We start from the raw sequence: 13206 nt of genomic DNA on the forward strand, positions 1-13206 counted from the left end.
AGTCAAGAGTACATGCACATACAGAGTCACTAAAATGAACACAAGAGCTTTACTACTTCCTCCTTTCTATGGTTTACCGAATTCTTACCCTCGTCGTCTCTGGCATGGTCAACTCAAGTTCCTTATTTTGAACATATGTGTGAAGTGATTAACATTATTTCACTCCATGGGCAATAGTAGCTACTAAAATGGTCTCATCACAACATGCCCTCCTGTAGATCTGGGTGCATAACACGTTGAACATTTAGATTTTTATAAGACGTCAATGTAGGCGAGGCCTATGGACCTACAGTACTATGAAATCAACACATTGAGCAGGGTTACATTTGATTAAAAGCCATTTATTTAAGTCAGAATCTTGTAATCTGACCAGTAAATAAAATGGTATCAGTGATCTGCCTGCTTCAGGGTGTCACACGCACACACACTTCACTGAAAACACTGCACTGAAAACAACTACCTTGGATAACTCCTGATCCTACAGGACAGCACACAGTGTGGCATGACATGGGTGTAGGCAACTGGGTAGGGGAAGAGTTAAATGACTATTTCAAAACAATTTCAAAACTGCTTTGAGAGAGAGAGAGAGAGAGAGAGAGAGAGAGAGAGAGAGAGAGAGAGAGAGAGAGAGAGAGGAGTGAGCGAGAGATTGTTGTTTAAAGAAGGAAAGGGCTATAAATGCATCACTTGAACATCATATGAAAATGAATCAGAACTGTCTCTTAACAACATGGAATCACATAGCTCATATTCCAAAGTGGTCTATAATCCCTCCAGTATTTCATTGGTGGAACCCTACATATAATGCCCCTTTAAAACACTGTCTTTAGCATGCCATTTAGAAGACTTTGTTTTCAATAGAGGAATACAATAAAATAATAACAAAACAAAACCAAATACATCTGTCATTACAGAAATCTCCATAAATATCAGACAACTGAACATCAGTCAGAGAGAGACTACTTCCTGGAGAGCAGAAAGATGTCAGGGGCTACATGGGAAAAGTAGTCATATATACACAATCTATACACAGGCCTGGCTCTGGACATGATTGATTGTTTTGCTGTCGTTTTCATGGCACAATTCATTTTCACATAGGAGTAAACAACACTGATATCCCAAGCCCCCAATCCTAAAATGTACAGGTACAGTAGATTAATACATGGCGATGAGAATACCCTGCCCACTGTGCAAAAACTGGTTGAATCAACGTTGTTTCCATAGCATTTCAATCCAAAAAAATCTATGTGATGATGTTGAATCAACGTGGAAAACTCATTGGAAGTAATCAACGTTAGGGCATTTCGTATTTTTTTCTCCTGACCTTTAACCTAAATCCAATGACATGGTGACATTTTTTGTTGATTTCACAATATTTGACAACTCATCCAAATGTAATGAGATGAGGGAATTATACACACGCACACGCACACACACACACACGACTGAATCTAGCCTTTTGGGGGCCCTAAGAGAGAGGCAAAACATTTTAGTGGCTCCCCTCTTGATGGCAGAGAGAAAATGTCTGCTTTGAATTTCATTTCCTGCAATTATACACATTTTACCATGGGGCGGAGAGAAAATTGTGCAATTTTACAACACATTTAATGCAAACATACTCATTTTGAGTATGGCGCAGTGAAAACATTTACAGTTTTACACCTAATTTCATGCAATTCTACCCATTTTCCAATGGGGTGGAGAGAAAGGTTAGCCGTTTTAAAGCAAATTTCCTGCAATTCTACATATTTTGCCATGACTTATGACATGTTAATATGATATCTGAGTGATAATGACTAACAAAATCAGTGGAGGTCCCCTGGAGATCAGGGCCTCTGGGCACATGCCCGGTCATTATTCAGCCATGATTATTACACGTTTAGATAGCTGGCTAGACTTACTACCAATCAAAACATTGGGATGGCTAATTGTCAGGTAATTGAGTGACTGACATAACAAGAGAAACACTGTTGATGCACAACCACATTTCTAAATTGCACCTGGTGTATTATACTAGTTTAACTCTCAATAGAAAGTTGAGACCCCGATGGAGTTCCCCCCAAAAATTTTAAAATGTTTTGGCCAGGGGCCCCCTAGCGACCGCGTGCCCTAAGCGCTTATGCCTGGAGCCAGCCCTGCAGACACACACTATATCGTCTATGTATTTATGTACTGTATGTGGAATGATATAATGCTGTAGGCTTCTCCAGTCAATGCAAGTACTCAATAGTAGTCATCATTAGTAGTCTTTCGAGGAACAAACACAAGTGGGTAAGCCAGTAAGTGGGCAAGCCAGTAAGTGGGCAAGCCAGTGCCCTTCCCATCATAGTAACTCTTACTTTTACCAGATTCTTACAGTACAATAGAAAACATTCACAACAAAAATAAGGTGTAGGTGTGAGAGAGAAGGGGAGTGAGGAAGTGGGGGAGTGAAAGAAAGGATAGAGAAATACGATAATATAACAACAATTTCAGTAGGAATTTCATTTAAAAAAGCAGTAGATTTCCCTGTCCCTGTAACTGAACACTCTGGTAGCAAACATGAGCCCAAAGAGTAAATATGCAACAAGATGGAGGGATAGATCTATCCCTCACTAACATACAGTACCCAATGTAGCCAATGTACAATAGTCAAACCATGGCCTTATACTCCAGTCAGTGTCCATGATAGCTTCACTTTTCACCGCTTGTTGACGTTTGTTCTTCTTTTCTTGTTTTTACTGGTCATGTTGGTGATGAATCCCGTTCATCATGATTGTTTTCTCATTTCTATTCTTCATGTGTAGAAAAACACCTAAGTACCAGCTAGGCTCCTTCACAGTTTGTTGTAGTGCAGTACACCGACTCCCTCCCTCGCTGGGCTGGCCTGAGGGTTAGCTGCCATGGTGCTCTCTTAGCTCTTTTAACTCTTTTGTCTTCCCCAGAATATTAGATCTGGAGAAAGACAGGAGGAAAGACACAGGTGGTTTAAATAAGGTACGACAAAATAAGATTTTACAACTGCAGCTTTTCATTTCACATTTGATTGAGCTGACTATGTCACTCATTAGGCTATATAATAATAATAATAATACATGTATTTTATATACAGTGCCTGGCAAAAGTATTCATCCCCCTTGGCTTTTTCCTATTTTGTTGCATTACAACCTGTAATTGAAATAGATTTTTATTTGGATTTCATGTAATGGACATACACAAAATAGTCCAAATTGGTGAAGTGAAATGAAAAAAATGACTTGCTTTAAAAACGAAACTATAATAAAAACATAAAAGTGGTGCGTGCATATGTATTCACCCCCTTTGCTATGAAGCCCCTAAATAAGATCTGGTTCAACCAATTACCTTCAGAAGTCACATACTTAGTTAAATAAAGTCCACCTGTGTGTAACCTATGTGCCACATGATCTTTCACATGATCTCAGTATATATACACACCTGTTCTGAAAGGCCCCAGAATCTGCAACACCACTAAGCAAGGGGCACCACCAAGCAAGCGGCACCATGAAGACCAAGGAACTCTCCAAACAGGTCAGAGACAAAGTTGTGGAGAAGTACAGATCAGGGCTGGGTTATAAAAAAATATCAGGTACTTTGAACATCCCACTGAGCACCATTAAATCCATTATAAAAAAATTGAAAGAATATGGCACCACAACAAACCTGCCAAGAGAGGGCCGCCCACCAAAACTCATGGACCAGGCAAGGAGGGAATTAACCAGAGAGGCAACAAAGAGACCAAAGATAACCCTGAAGGAGCTGCAAAGCTCCACAGCGGAGACTGGAGTATCTGTCCATAGGACCGTTTTAAGCCGTACACTCCACAGAGCTGGGATTTACTGAAGAGTGGTCAGAAAAAAGCCATTGCTTAAAGAAAAAAATAAGCAAACACGTTTGGTGTTTGCCAAAAGGCATGTGGGAGACTCCCCAAACATATGGAAGAAGGTACTCTGGTCAGATGAGACTAAAATTGAGCTTTTTGGCCATCAAGGAAAACGTTGCCTGGTGCAAACCCAACACCTCCCATCACCCCGAGAACACCATCCAGCATTGTGGTGGAAGCATCACGCTGTGGGGTTGTTTTCTATCGGCGGGGACTGGGAAACTGGTCAGAATTGAAGGAATGATGGATGGCGCTAAATACAGGGAAATTGTTGAGGGAAACCTGTTCAGTCTTCCAGAGATTTGAGACTGGGATGGAGGTTCACCTTCCAGCAGGACAATGACCCTAAGAATACTGCTAAAGCAACACTTGAGTGGTTTAGGGGAAACATTTAAATGTCTTGAAATGGCCTAGTCAAAGGTCAGACCTCAATCCAATTGAGAATCGGTGGTATGACTTAAAGATTGCGGTACACCAGCGGAACCCATCCAACTTGAAGGAGCTGGAGCAGTTTTGCCAAGAAGAATGGGCAAAAATCCCAGTGGCTAGATGTGCCAAGCTTAGAGAGACATACCCCAAGAGACGTGCAGCTATAATTGCTGCAAAAGGTGGCTCTACAAAGTATTGTCTTTGGGGGGGGGAGGTGAATAGTTATGCACGCTAAAGTTCTGTTTTATTTTTGTTGTTATTTCTTGTTTGTTTCACAATTTTAAAAAAGCATCTTAGAAGTGGTCCACCTGCTCTTTCCATGACATCGACTGACCAGCGCCTTTGTATGGGGCATGGTAGTAGATGCCAGGCGATTATCCCTGTGGAACGCTTTTGACACCTTGTAGATTCCATGCCTCAAAAGGGGGGAGGGAAGGGTGCCACTTTTGCCCTCAGAACAGCCTCAATTCGTTGGGGCATGGACTACACGGTGTTGAAAGCATTCCACAGGAACGCTGGCCCGTGTAGTGCTGTGGCGGTCATGAAATTTCGTCAGTCGATGATTGTCAAACAAATAACGGTCGGTCTCATGGTAATCGACCGGTAATTAACATAAACATATTTAGCATCTCCTGACTTCAGGAGATAGCTTGAAGTCTAATAAACCCATGTAATATAGCCTACACATTCACAATAAATCCATGATGTATTTTAGACACGTCTAAAGAAACATGACATGAAGAAAATGTAGTCTATTTCAGAAGAACAGAATAGCATACTCTTGAGTTGTCCTTATGTTAGGACCTGATCTGGCTATGCCAAATGGTTGTGGGCTACACTAGTTAATTTAGCAGACAAATTTGCTTGTCAATCCGTGGCATTATTTTATATTATTTTATAGTATGAAGAATACAATTGAACAAAGCGGAATAAACTAGAAATATTGTCTCCAAACGATTTGAGGGAGTGCACACATGCCTGTGAGCGGTTAACAAATAAATAGGTTCTCCTATATGCTTAATTTAGAGTTGCTAATGTAACTTTACAAACGTTGGGCTATATGTTTAGATTTTTTTTATACATTGTATGGCTGCATGATGAGATTGTAATGATGATTTGAAAAAAGGTCTCTTGAAAGGCATGAGTTCTGCTTTGTGTTTTGCGCAGGCTGTACACACTCCAATAATCTCTCATTCACAATTTGACAAGCACTTGATAATGCCTCGAATTTCACGGCGGCGGCATCCCCTTTGTGGCTGTAATGCACCCTTAAAAAATCCATTCCTTTTGTTTCCCGGAGTGCGCTGCGCAATCGGAAACCCTCTCACTCGCATGGCTCTAAGTCACGTGAGCTGGTCTTTCTCACAGGCTTCAAATGAAGCCAGACACATCGGGGACACAACTGCTTGCGTCCTTATCCAATTCCGAGGTGCAAATTGGAAGAACAGTCCACATTTATGAGTAGGCCTAACAAACAGCAAAAGCAGTAGCATATGTCAATCTACTATCCCCCATAATACAAAAGTTGACCTATTCTATTCTGTGCGAGAAATAAATATTCCAAACATAGTCTGGGACAGTTGTGGGATGCGATAGATCCCAAATTAATACAACCACTAGCATCAAAACACCTTTTTTTTATGGGCTAGGCTACATGAGGTGTGTAACTGTGATTAGAAAAAGTTGGGGAAAAAAGGCATTGTTCCTTATGCATCATTCACAAGTGATAATATATAATTCACAAGTGATAGGCTAATATTGTCACACATCAGACTTTTCTTGATTAATCTTCTCTTTACATATGCTAAATAATATATGTGTGACATTTGTTTTGATTTAGAATGGACGATTTTAATGCACTTGTATCGAAACGCACTTAAATAGCGAATGGAGGACGCTTTCCCCATGGTTAATTTTCATGCCAGGTAGGTTAAACTCCTGTTGAATATTATTATTTTTATTTCACCTTTATTTAGCCAGGTATGCTAGTTGAGAACAAGTTCTCATTTGCAACTGCAACCTGGCCAAGATAAAGCAAAGCAGTTCGACAACAACACAGAGTTACACATGGAATAAACAAACATACAGTAAATAATACAGTAGAAAAAGTCTATATACAGTATGTGCAAATGAGGTAGGATACGGGAGGTAAGGTAAATATAAGCAATGTGCTTAACCGTGACTAAACGGTCATGTGGAATTTGACTGCCGGTATGGCGGTAATACAGTCACCGCAACAGACCTAGGCCCATATTAACTCCAATGCTTCCTACAGTTGTGTCAAGTTGGCTGGATGTCCTTTGGGTGGTGGACCATTCTTGATACACATGGAACATTTCAGTTCTTGACACACTCAAACGGGTGCGCCTGGGACCTACATCCATACCCCGTTTTTTCTTGTTTGTTCACCCTCTGAATGGCACACATACACGGCCCATGTCTCAATTGTCTCAAGGCTTAAAAATATGTCTTTAACCTGTCTCCTCACCTTTATCTACAATGACTGAAGTGGATGTAACAGGTGACATCAATAAGGGTTCATACCTTTCACCTCGATTCACCTGGTCTATGCCATGGAAAGAGCAGGTATTCCTAGTTTTATACACTCAGTGTATGTATGTATGTATGTATAAATACTTATTTTCCACCATAATTTGCAAATAAATTCATAAAAAATCCTACAATGTGATTTTCTGAATTATTTTCTCTCATTTTGTCTGTCACAGTTGAAGTGTACCTATGATGAAAATTACAGGCCTCTCTCATCTTTTTAAGTGGGAGAACTTGCACAATTGGTGGCTGACTAAATACTTTTTTGCCCCACTGTATGTATGTATGTATATATATATATATATATATATATATATACAGTGTGTGTGTGTGTGTGTGTGTGTGCGTGTGTGTATATATATATACATACATATTTATATATACATACATACACACATATATATGTATGTGTATATATATAATATACACATACAGTATATAAATATACATAATATACATATACATGCAGTATATAAATAGAGATATCTGTCTTACCTGAGTGCTTTCCATCTGTCCTTCTCCACCTGGTTCTCTGGACTCTCACTCTCATAGGATGCCAGATAGAGTCCTAGGGATGACAGAAAAAGAAAGCATCAATTACATATTAAAATCTGATACTTTGTATCAGTTTCAGCCGTGTATTCACTGTGATGTGTGACTATAATTTTGAACTGTAAAATTATGATACTAGAATTTCTGGGGGGGAAATATTGCAGAGCAATTTTGTAGACATTGGAGCATTGATGAGCTATGTGTAACATAGACATGAAAAATATATTTCATATAAAGCGTACAGTGCCTTCGGAATGTATTCAGACCCCTTGACTTTTTCCAAATTTTGTTACATTACAGCCTTATTCTAAAATGGATTAAATAACATTTTTTTTCTCAGCAATCTGCACACAATAACCCAGAATGACAAAATGAAAACATTTTTGCAAATACCTTATTTACATAAGTATTCAGACCCTTTGCTATGAGACTCAAAAATTGAGCTCAGGTGCCTCCTGTTTCCATTGATCATCCTTGAGATGTTTCTACAACTTCATTGGAGTCTACCTGTGGTAAATTCAATTGATTGGACATGATTTGAAAAGGCACCTGTCTATATAAGGTCCCACAGTTGACAGTTAATGTCAGAGCAAAAACCAATCCATGAGGTCGAAGGAATTGTCCGTAGAGCTCCGAGACAGGACTGTGTTGAGGCACAGATCTCGGGAAGGGTACCAAAGTCACTGTAGATCAATTCCAATCTTTATCTCCCCATTTATTTGCTTATCTCCTATAGTTTGTTATTGCCTGTTGACTGCCACAGCTGTACTAAAAATAATCAGCTAACAAACAAGCAACAAAGAGATGTTGTCTCTGCCCTGTTCATCCACTCAACCTGCTGCCAGTCAAGTAAATGGCAATGCAGACATAAAGATAAAGACTAGATTTAGCAGTCTTAACTTCATAATCATAAGCTAGAAAGATGTGAATGGTATTAAGCTAGTGTAACAGTTGTTAAAGTACTCTGTGAATTTCACCAGGTTCATATTGTCATGTATTGTCATGTTGTGTCTTGTTTCTGTCCTTTCCCTTCACCCTGTCTCCCTCTGCTGGTCGTTATTAGGTTACCTTTTCTCCCCCTCTTTCCCCCAGCTGTTCCTTGTCTCCTCCTAACTACCTCGTCACCCCTTTTCCCACCTGTTCCCTTTTTCCCTCTGATTAGTCCTCTATATCTCTCTCTGTTTTTGTTTCTGTCTTTGTCGGATTCTTGTTTGTGTTATTCATGCCTGAACCAGACTATCGTCATGTTTGCTGCAACCTTGTCCTGTCCTGTCGGAATCTGCCGGTCCATCTGAGCCTACGTATGTTTTGTTATTAAAGAAGCCCTGTTTACGTTAGTTCGCTTTTGGGTCCTCATTCACGCACCTCTAACAGAAGAATCCGACCAAGAATGGACCCAGCGACTTCGGATCCTCTCCACTCAGCCGTCGAGATCCAGGGAGCGATGCTAGGCAGACACGAGCAGGAATTGTCTGCTGCTCGACATGCCGTTGAGACCCTGGCCACCCAAGTCTCCAACCTCACAGAACAGGTTCACCATCTCCGCCTCGATCCACCGGCCACTTCCAGGGCTTTCGAATCTCCGGAGCCCAGAATCAATAACCCGCCGTGTTACTCTGGGGAGCCCACTGAATGCCGCTCGTTCCTCACCCAGTGTGATATCGTGTTTTCTCTCCAGCCCAACACTTACTCCAGGAGCACTGCTCGTGTCGCCTACGTCATATCTCTCCTTACTGGACGGGCTCGTGAGTGGGGCACGGCAATCTGGGAGGCAAGGGCTGAGTGTACTAACCAGTATCAGGACTTTAAGGAGGAGATGATACGGGTTTTTGATCGATCTGTTTTTGGGGAGGAGGCTTCCAGGGTCCTGTCTTCCCTATGTCAAGGTAATCGATCCATAACAGACTACTCTATTGAGTTTCGCACTCTTGCTGCCTCCAGTGGCTGGAACGAGCCGGCTTTGCTCGCTCGTTTTCTGGAGGGTCTCCGCGCAGAGGTAAAGGATGAGATTCTCTCCCGGGAGGTTCCTTCCAGCGTGGATTCCTTGATTGAACTCGCTATTCGCATTGAGCGACGGGTTGATCTTCGTCACCGAGCTCGTGGAAAGGAGCTCGCGTTCTCCGTTGCCCCCCTCTCCGCATCACTACCATCTTCCTCTGCCGGCTCGGGTGCTGAGCCTATGCAGCTGGGAGGTATCCGCATCTCGACTAAGGAGAGGGAACGGAGAATCACCAACCGCCTCTGTCTCTATTGCGGTTCTGCTGGTCATTTTGTCACTTCATGTCCAGTAAAAGCCAGAGCTCATCAGTAAGCGGAGGGCTACTGGTGAGCGCTACTACTCCTGTCTCTCCTTCAAGATCCTGCACTACCTTGTCGGTCCATCTACGCTGGACCGGTTCGTCAGCTTCCAGCAGTGCCTTAATAGACTCTGGGGCGGAGGGCTGTTTTATGGACGAGACCTGGGCTCGGGAACATGACATTCCTCTCAGACAGTTAAGGGAGTCCACGGCCTTGTTCGCCCTGGATGGTAGTCCTCTCCCCAGGATTCAGCGTGAGACGCTACCTTTAACCCTCATTGTTTCTGGTAATCATAGCGAAACCATTTCTTTTTTAATTTTTCGTTCACCTTTTACACCTGTTGTTTTGGGCCATCCCTGGCTAGTTTGTCATAATCCTTCCATTAATTGGTCTAGTAATTCTATCCTCTCCTGGAACGTCTCTTGTCATGTGAAATGTTTAATGTCTGCTATCCCTCCTGTTTCCTCTGTCTCTTCTTCACAGGAGGAGCCTGGTGATTTGACAGGGGTGCCGGAGGAATATCACGATCTGCGCACGGTGTTCAGTCGGTCCAGGGCCACCTCTCTTCCTCCACACCGGTCGTATGATTGTAGTATTGATCTCCTTCCGGGAACCACTCCCCCCCGGGGTAGACTATACTCTCTGTCGGCTCCCGAACGTAAGGCTCTCGAAGATTATTTGTCTGTAGCTCTTGCCGCCGGTACCATAGTCCCCTCCTCCTCTCCCGCCGGAGCGGGGTTTTTTTTTGTTAAGAAGAAGGACGGGTCCCTGCGCCCCTGCATAGATTATCGAGGGCTGAATGACATAACAGTGAAGAATCGTTATCCGCTTCCTCTTATGTCTTCAGCCTTCGAGATCCTGCAGGGAGCCAGGTTTTTCACTAAGTTGGACCTTCGTAACGCTTACCATCTCGTGCGCATCAGGGAGGGGGACGAGTGGAAGACGGCGTTTAACACTCCGTTAGGGCACTTTGAATACCGGGTTCTTCCTTTCGGCCTCGCTAACGCTCCAGCTGTCTTTCAGGCATTAGTCAATGATGTCCTGAGAGACATGCTGAACATCTTTGTTTTCGTTTACCTTGACGATATCCTGATTTTTTCACCGTCACTCCAGATTCATGTTCAGCACGTTCGACGTGTCCTCCAGCGCCTTTTAGAGAATTGTCTTTTTGTGAAGGCTGAGAAGTGCTCTTTTCATGCCTCCTCCGTCACATTTCTCGGTTCTGTTATTTCCGCTGAAGGCATTAAGATGGATCCCGCTAAGGTCCAAGCTGTCATTGATTGGCCCGTCCCTAAGTCACGCGTCGAGCTGCAGCGCTTTCTCGGCTTCGCGAACTTCTATCGTCGTTTCATCCGTAATTTCGGTCAGGTGGCAGCTCCTCTCACAGCCCTTACTTCTGTCAAGACGTGCTTTAAGTGGTCCGTTTCCGCCCAGGGAGCTTTTGATCTCCTCAAGAATCGTTTTACATCCGCACCTATCCTTGTTACACCTGACGTCACTAGACAGTTCGTTGTCGAGGTTGACGCGTCAGAGGTGGGCGTGGGAGCCATTCTTTCTCAGCGCTCCCTCTCTGACGACAAGGTCCACCCTTGCGCGTATTTTTCTCATCGCCTGTCGCCGTCGGAACGTAACTATGATGTGGGAAACCGCGAACTGCTCGCCATCCGCTTAGCCCTAGGCGAATGGCGACAGTGGTTGGAGGGGGCGACCGTTCCTTTTGTCGTTTGGACTGACCATAGGAACCTTGAGTACATCCGTTCTGCCAAACGACTTAATGCGCGTCAGGCGCGCTGGGCGCTGTTTTTAGCTCGTTTCGAGTTCGTGATTTCTTATCGTCCGGGCTCTAAGAACACCAAGCCTGATGCTTTATCTCGTCTCTTCAGTTCTTCAGTAGCCTCCACTGACCCCGAGGGGATTCTCCCTGAGGGGCGTGTTGTCGGGTTGACTGTCTGGGGAATTGAGAGGCAGGTAAAGCAAGCACTCACTCAAACTCCGTCGCCGCGCGCTTGTCCTAGGAACCTTCTTTTCGTTCCCGTTCCTACTCGTCTGGCCGTTCTTCAGTGGGCTCACTCTGCCAAGTTAGCCGGCCATCCTGGCGTTCGGGGTACGCTTGCTTCCATTCGCCAGCGTTTTTGGTGGCCCACCCGGGAGCATGACACGCGTCGCTTCGTGGCTGCTTGTTCGGTCTGCGCGCAGACTAAGTCCGGCAACTCCCCTCCTGCCGGCCGTCTCAGGCCGCTTCCCATTCCCTCTCGACCGTGGTCTCACATCGCCTTAGATTTTGTCACCGGACTGCCTTCGTCAGCGGGGAAGACTGTTATTCTTACGGTTGTCGACAGGTTCTCTAAGGCGGCTCATTTTATTCCCCTTGCTAAGCTTCCTTCTGCTAAAGAGACGGCACAAATCATCATCGAGAATGTTTTCAGAATTCATGGCCTTCCGTCAGACGTCGTTTCGGACAGAGGTCCGCAATTCACGTCTCAATTTTGGAGGGAGTTTTGCCGTTTGATTGGGGCTTCCGTCAGTCTCTCTTCCGGCTTTCACCCCCAGTCTAACGGTCAAGCAGAACGGGCCAATCAGACTATTGGTCGCATCTTACGCAGTCTTTCTTTTCGCAACCCTGCGTCTTGGTCAGAACAGCTCCCCTGGGCAGAATACGCCCACAACTCGCTTCCTTCGTCTGCGACCGGGCTATCTCCTTTTCAGAGTAGCCTCGGGTATCAGCCTCCGCTGTTCTCGTCTCAGTTCGCCGAGTCCAGCGTCCCCTCCGCTCAGGCTTTTGTCCAACGTTGCGAGCGCACCTGGAAGAGGGTCAGGTCTGCACTTTGCCGTTATAGGGCGCAGACTGTGAGGGCTGCTAATAAGCGTAGAACTAAGAGTCCTAGATATTGTCGCGGTCAGAGAGTTTGGCTCTCCACTCAGAACCTTCCCCTTAAGACCGCTTCTCGCAAGTTGACCCCGCGGTTCATTGGTCCGTTCCGTATTGCTCAGATCATTAATCCTGTCGCAGTTCGACTTCTTCTTCCGCGATATCTTCGTCGCGTCCACCCGGTCTTCCATGTCTCCTGTGTCAAGCCCGTTCTTCGCGCCCCCGCTCGTCTTCCCCCCCCCCCCCCCCCCATCCTTGTCGAGGGCGCACCCATCTACAGGGTCCGTAGGATTTTGGACATGCGTCCTCGGGGCCGTGGTCATCAGTACCTAGTAGATTGGGAGGGGTACGGTCCTGAGGAGAGGAGTTGGGTTCCCTCTCGGGACGTGCTGGACCGTGCGCTGATCGATGATTTCCTCCGTTGCCGCCAGGTTTCCTCCTCGAGTGCGCCAGGAGGCGCTCGGTGAGTGGGGGGGTACTGTCATGTATTGTCATGTTGTGTCTTGTTTCTGTCCTTTCCCTTCACCCTGTCTCCCTCTGCTGGTCGTTATTAGGTTACCTTTTCTCCCCCTCTTTCCCCCAGCTGTTCCTTGTCTCCTCCTAACTACCTCGTCACCCCTTTTCCCAC

General features: G+C 44.6%; 1 protein-coding gene across 1 annotated transcript in view; it reads right to left on the reverse strand.

Moving 5' to 3' along the window:
* Positions 1-320: 320 nt before the first annotated feature.
* Positions 321-13206, reverse strand: part of LOC110488603 (ras-GEF domain-containing family member 1C) — a 57835-nt gene continuing 44949 nt past the window's right edge. Inside the window, exons 13-14 of the mRNA XM_036942735.1 lie at positions 7355-7427; positions 321-2934 (exon numbers count right to left, since the gene is read on the reverse strand). Of these exons, the coding sequence (XP_036798630.1) occupies positions 2874-2934; positions 7355-7427 (134 nt within the window). The 3' untranslated portion in view covers positions 321-2873. The remainder of the gene's footprint in view (positions 2935-7354; positions 7428-13206) is intronic.

Source organism: Oncorhynchus mykiss, chromosome 14 (genome assembly GCF_013265735.2).
Source record: "Oncorhynchus mykiss isolate Arlee chromosome 14, USDA_OmykA_1.1, whole genome shotgun sequence".
Lineage (NCBI taxonomy): Eukaryota > Metazoa > Chordata > Actinopteri > Salmoniformes > Salmonidae > Oncorhynchus > Oncorhynchus mykiss.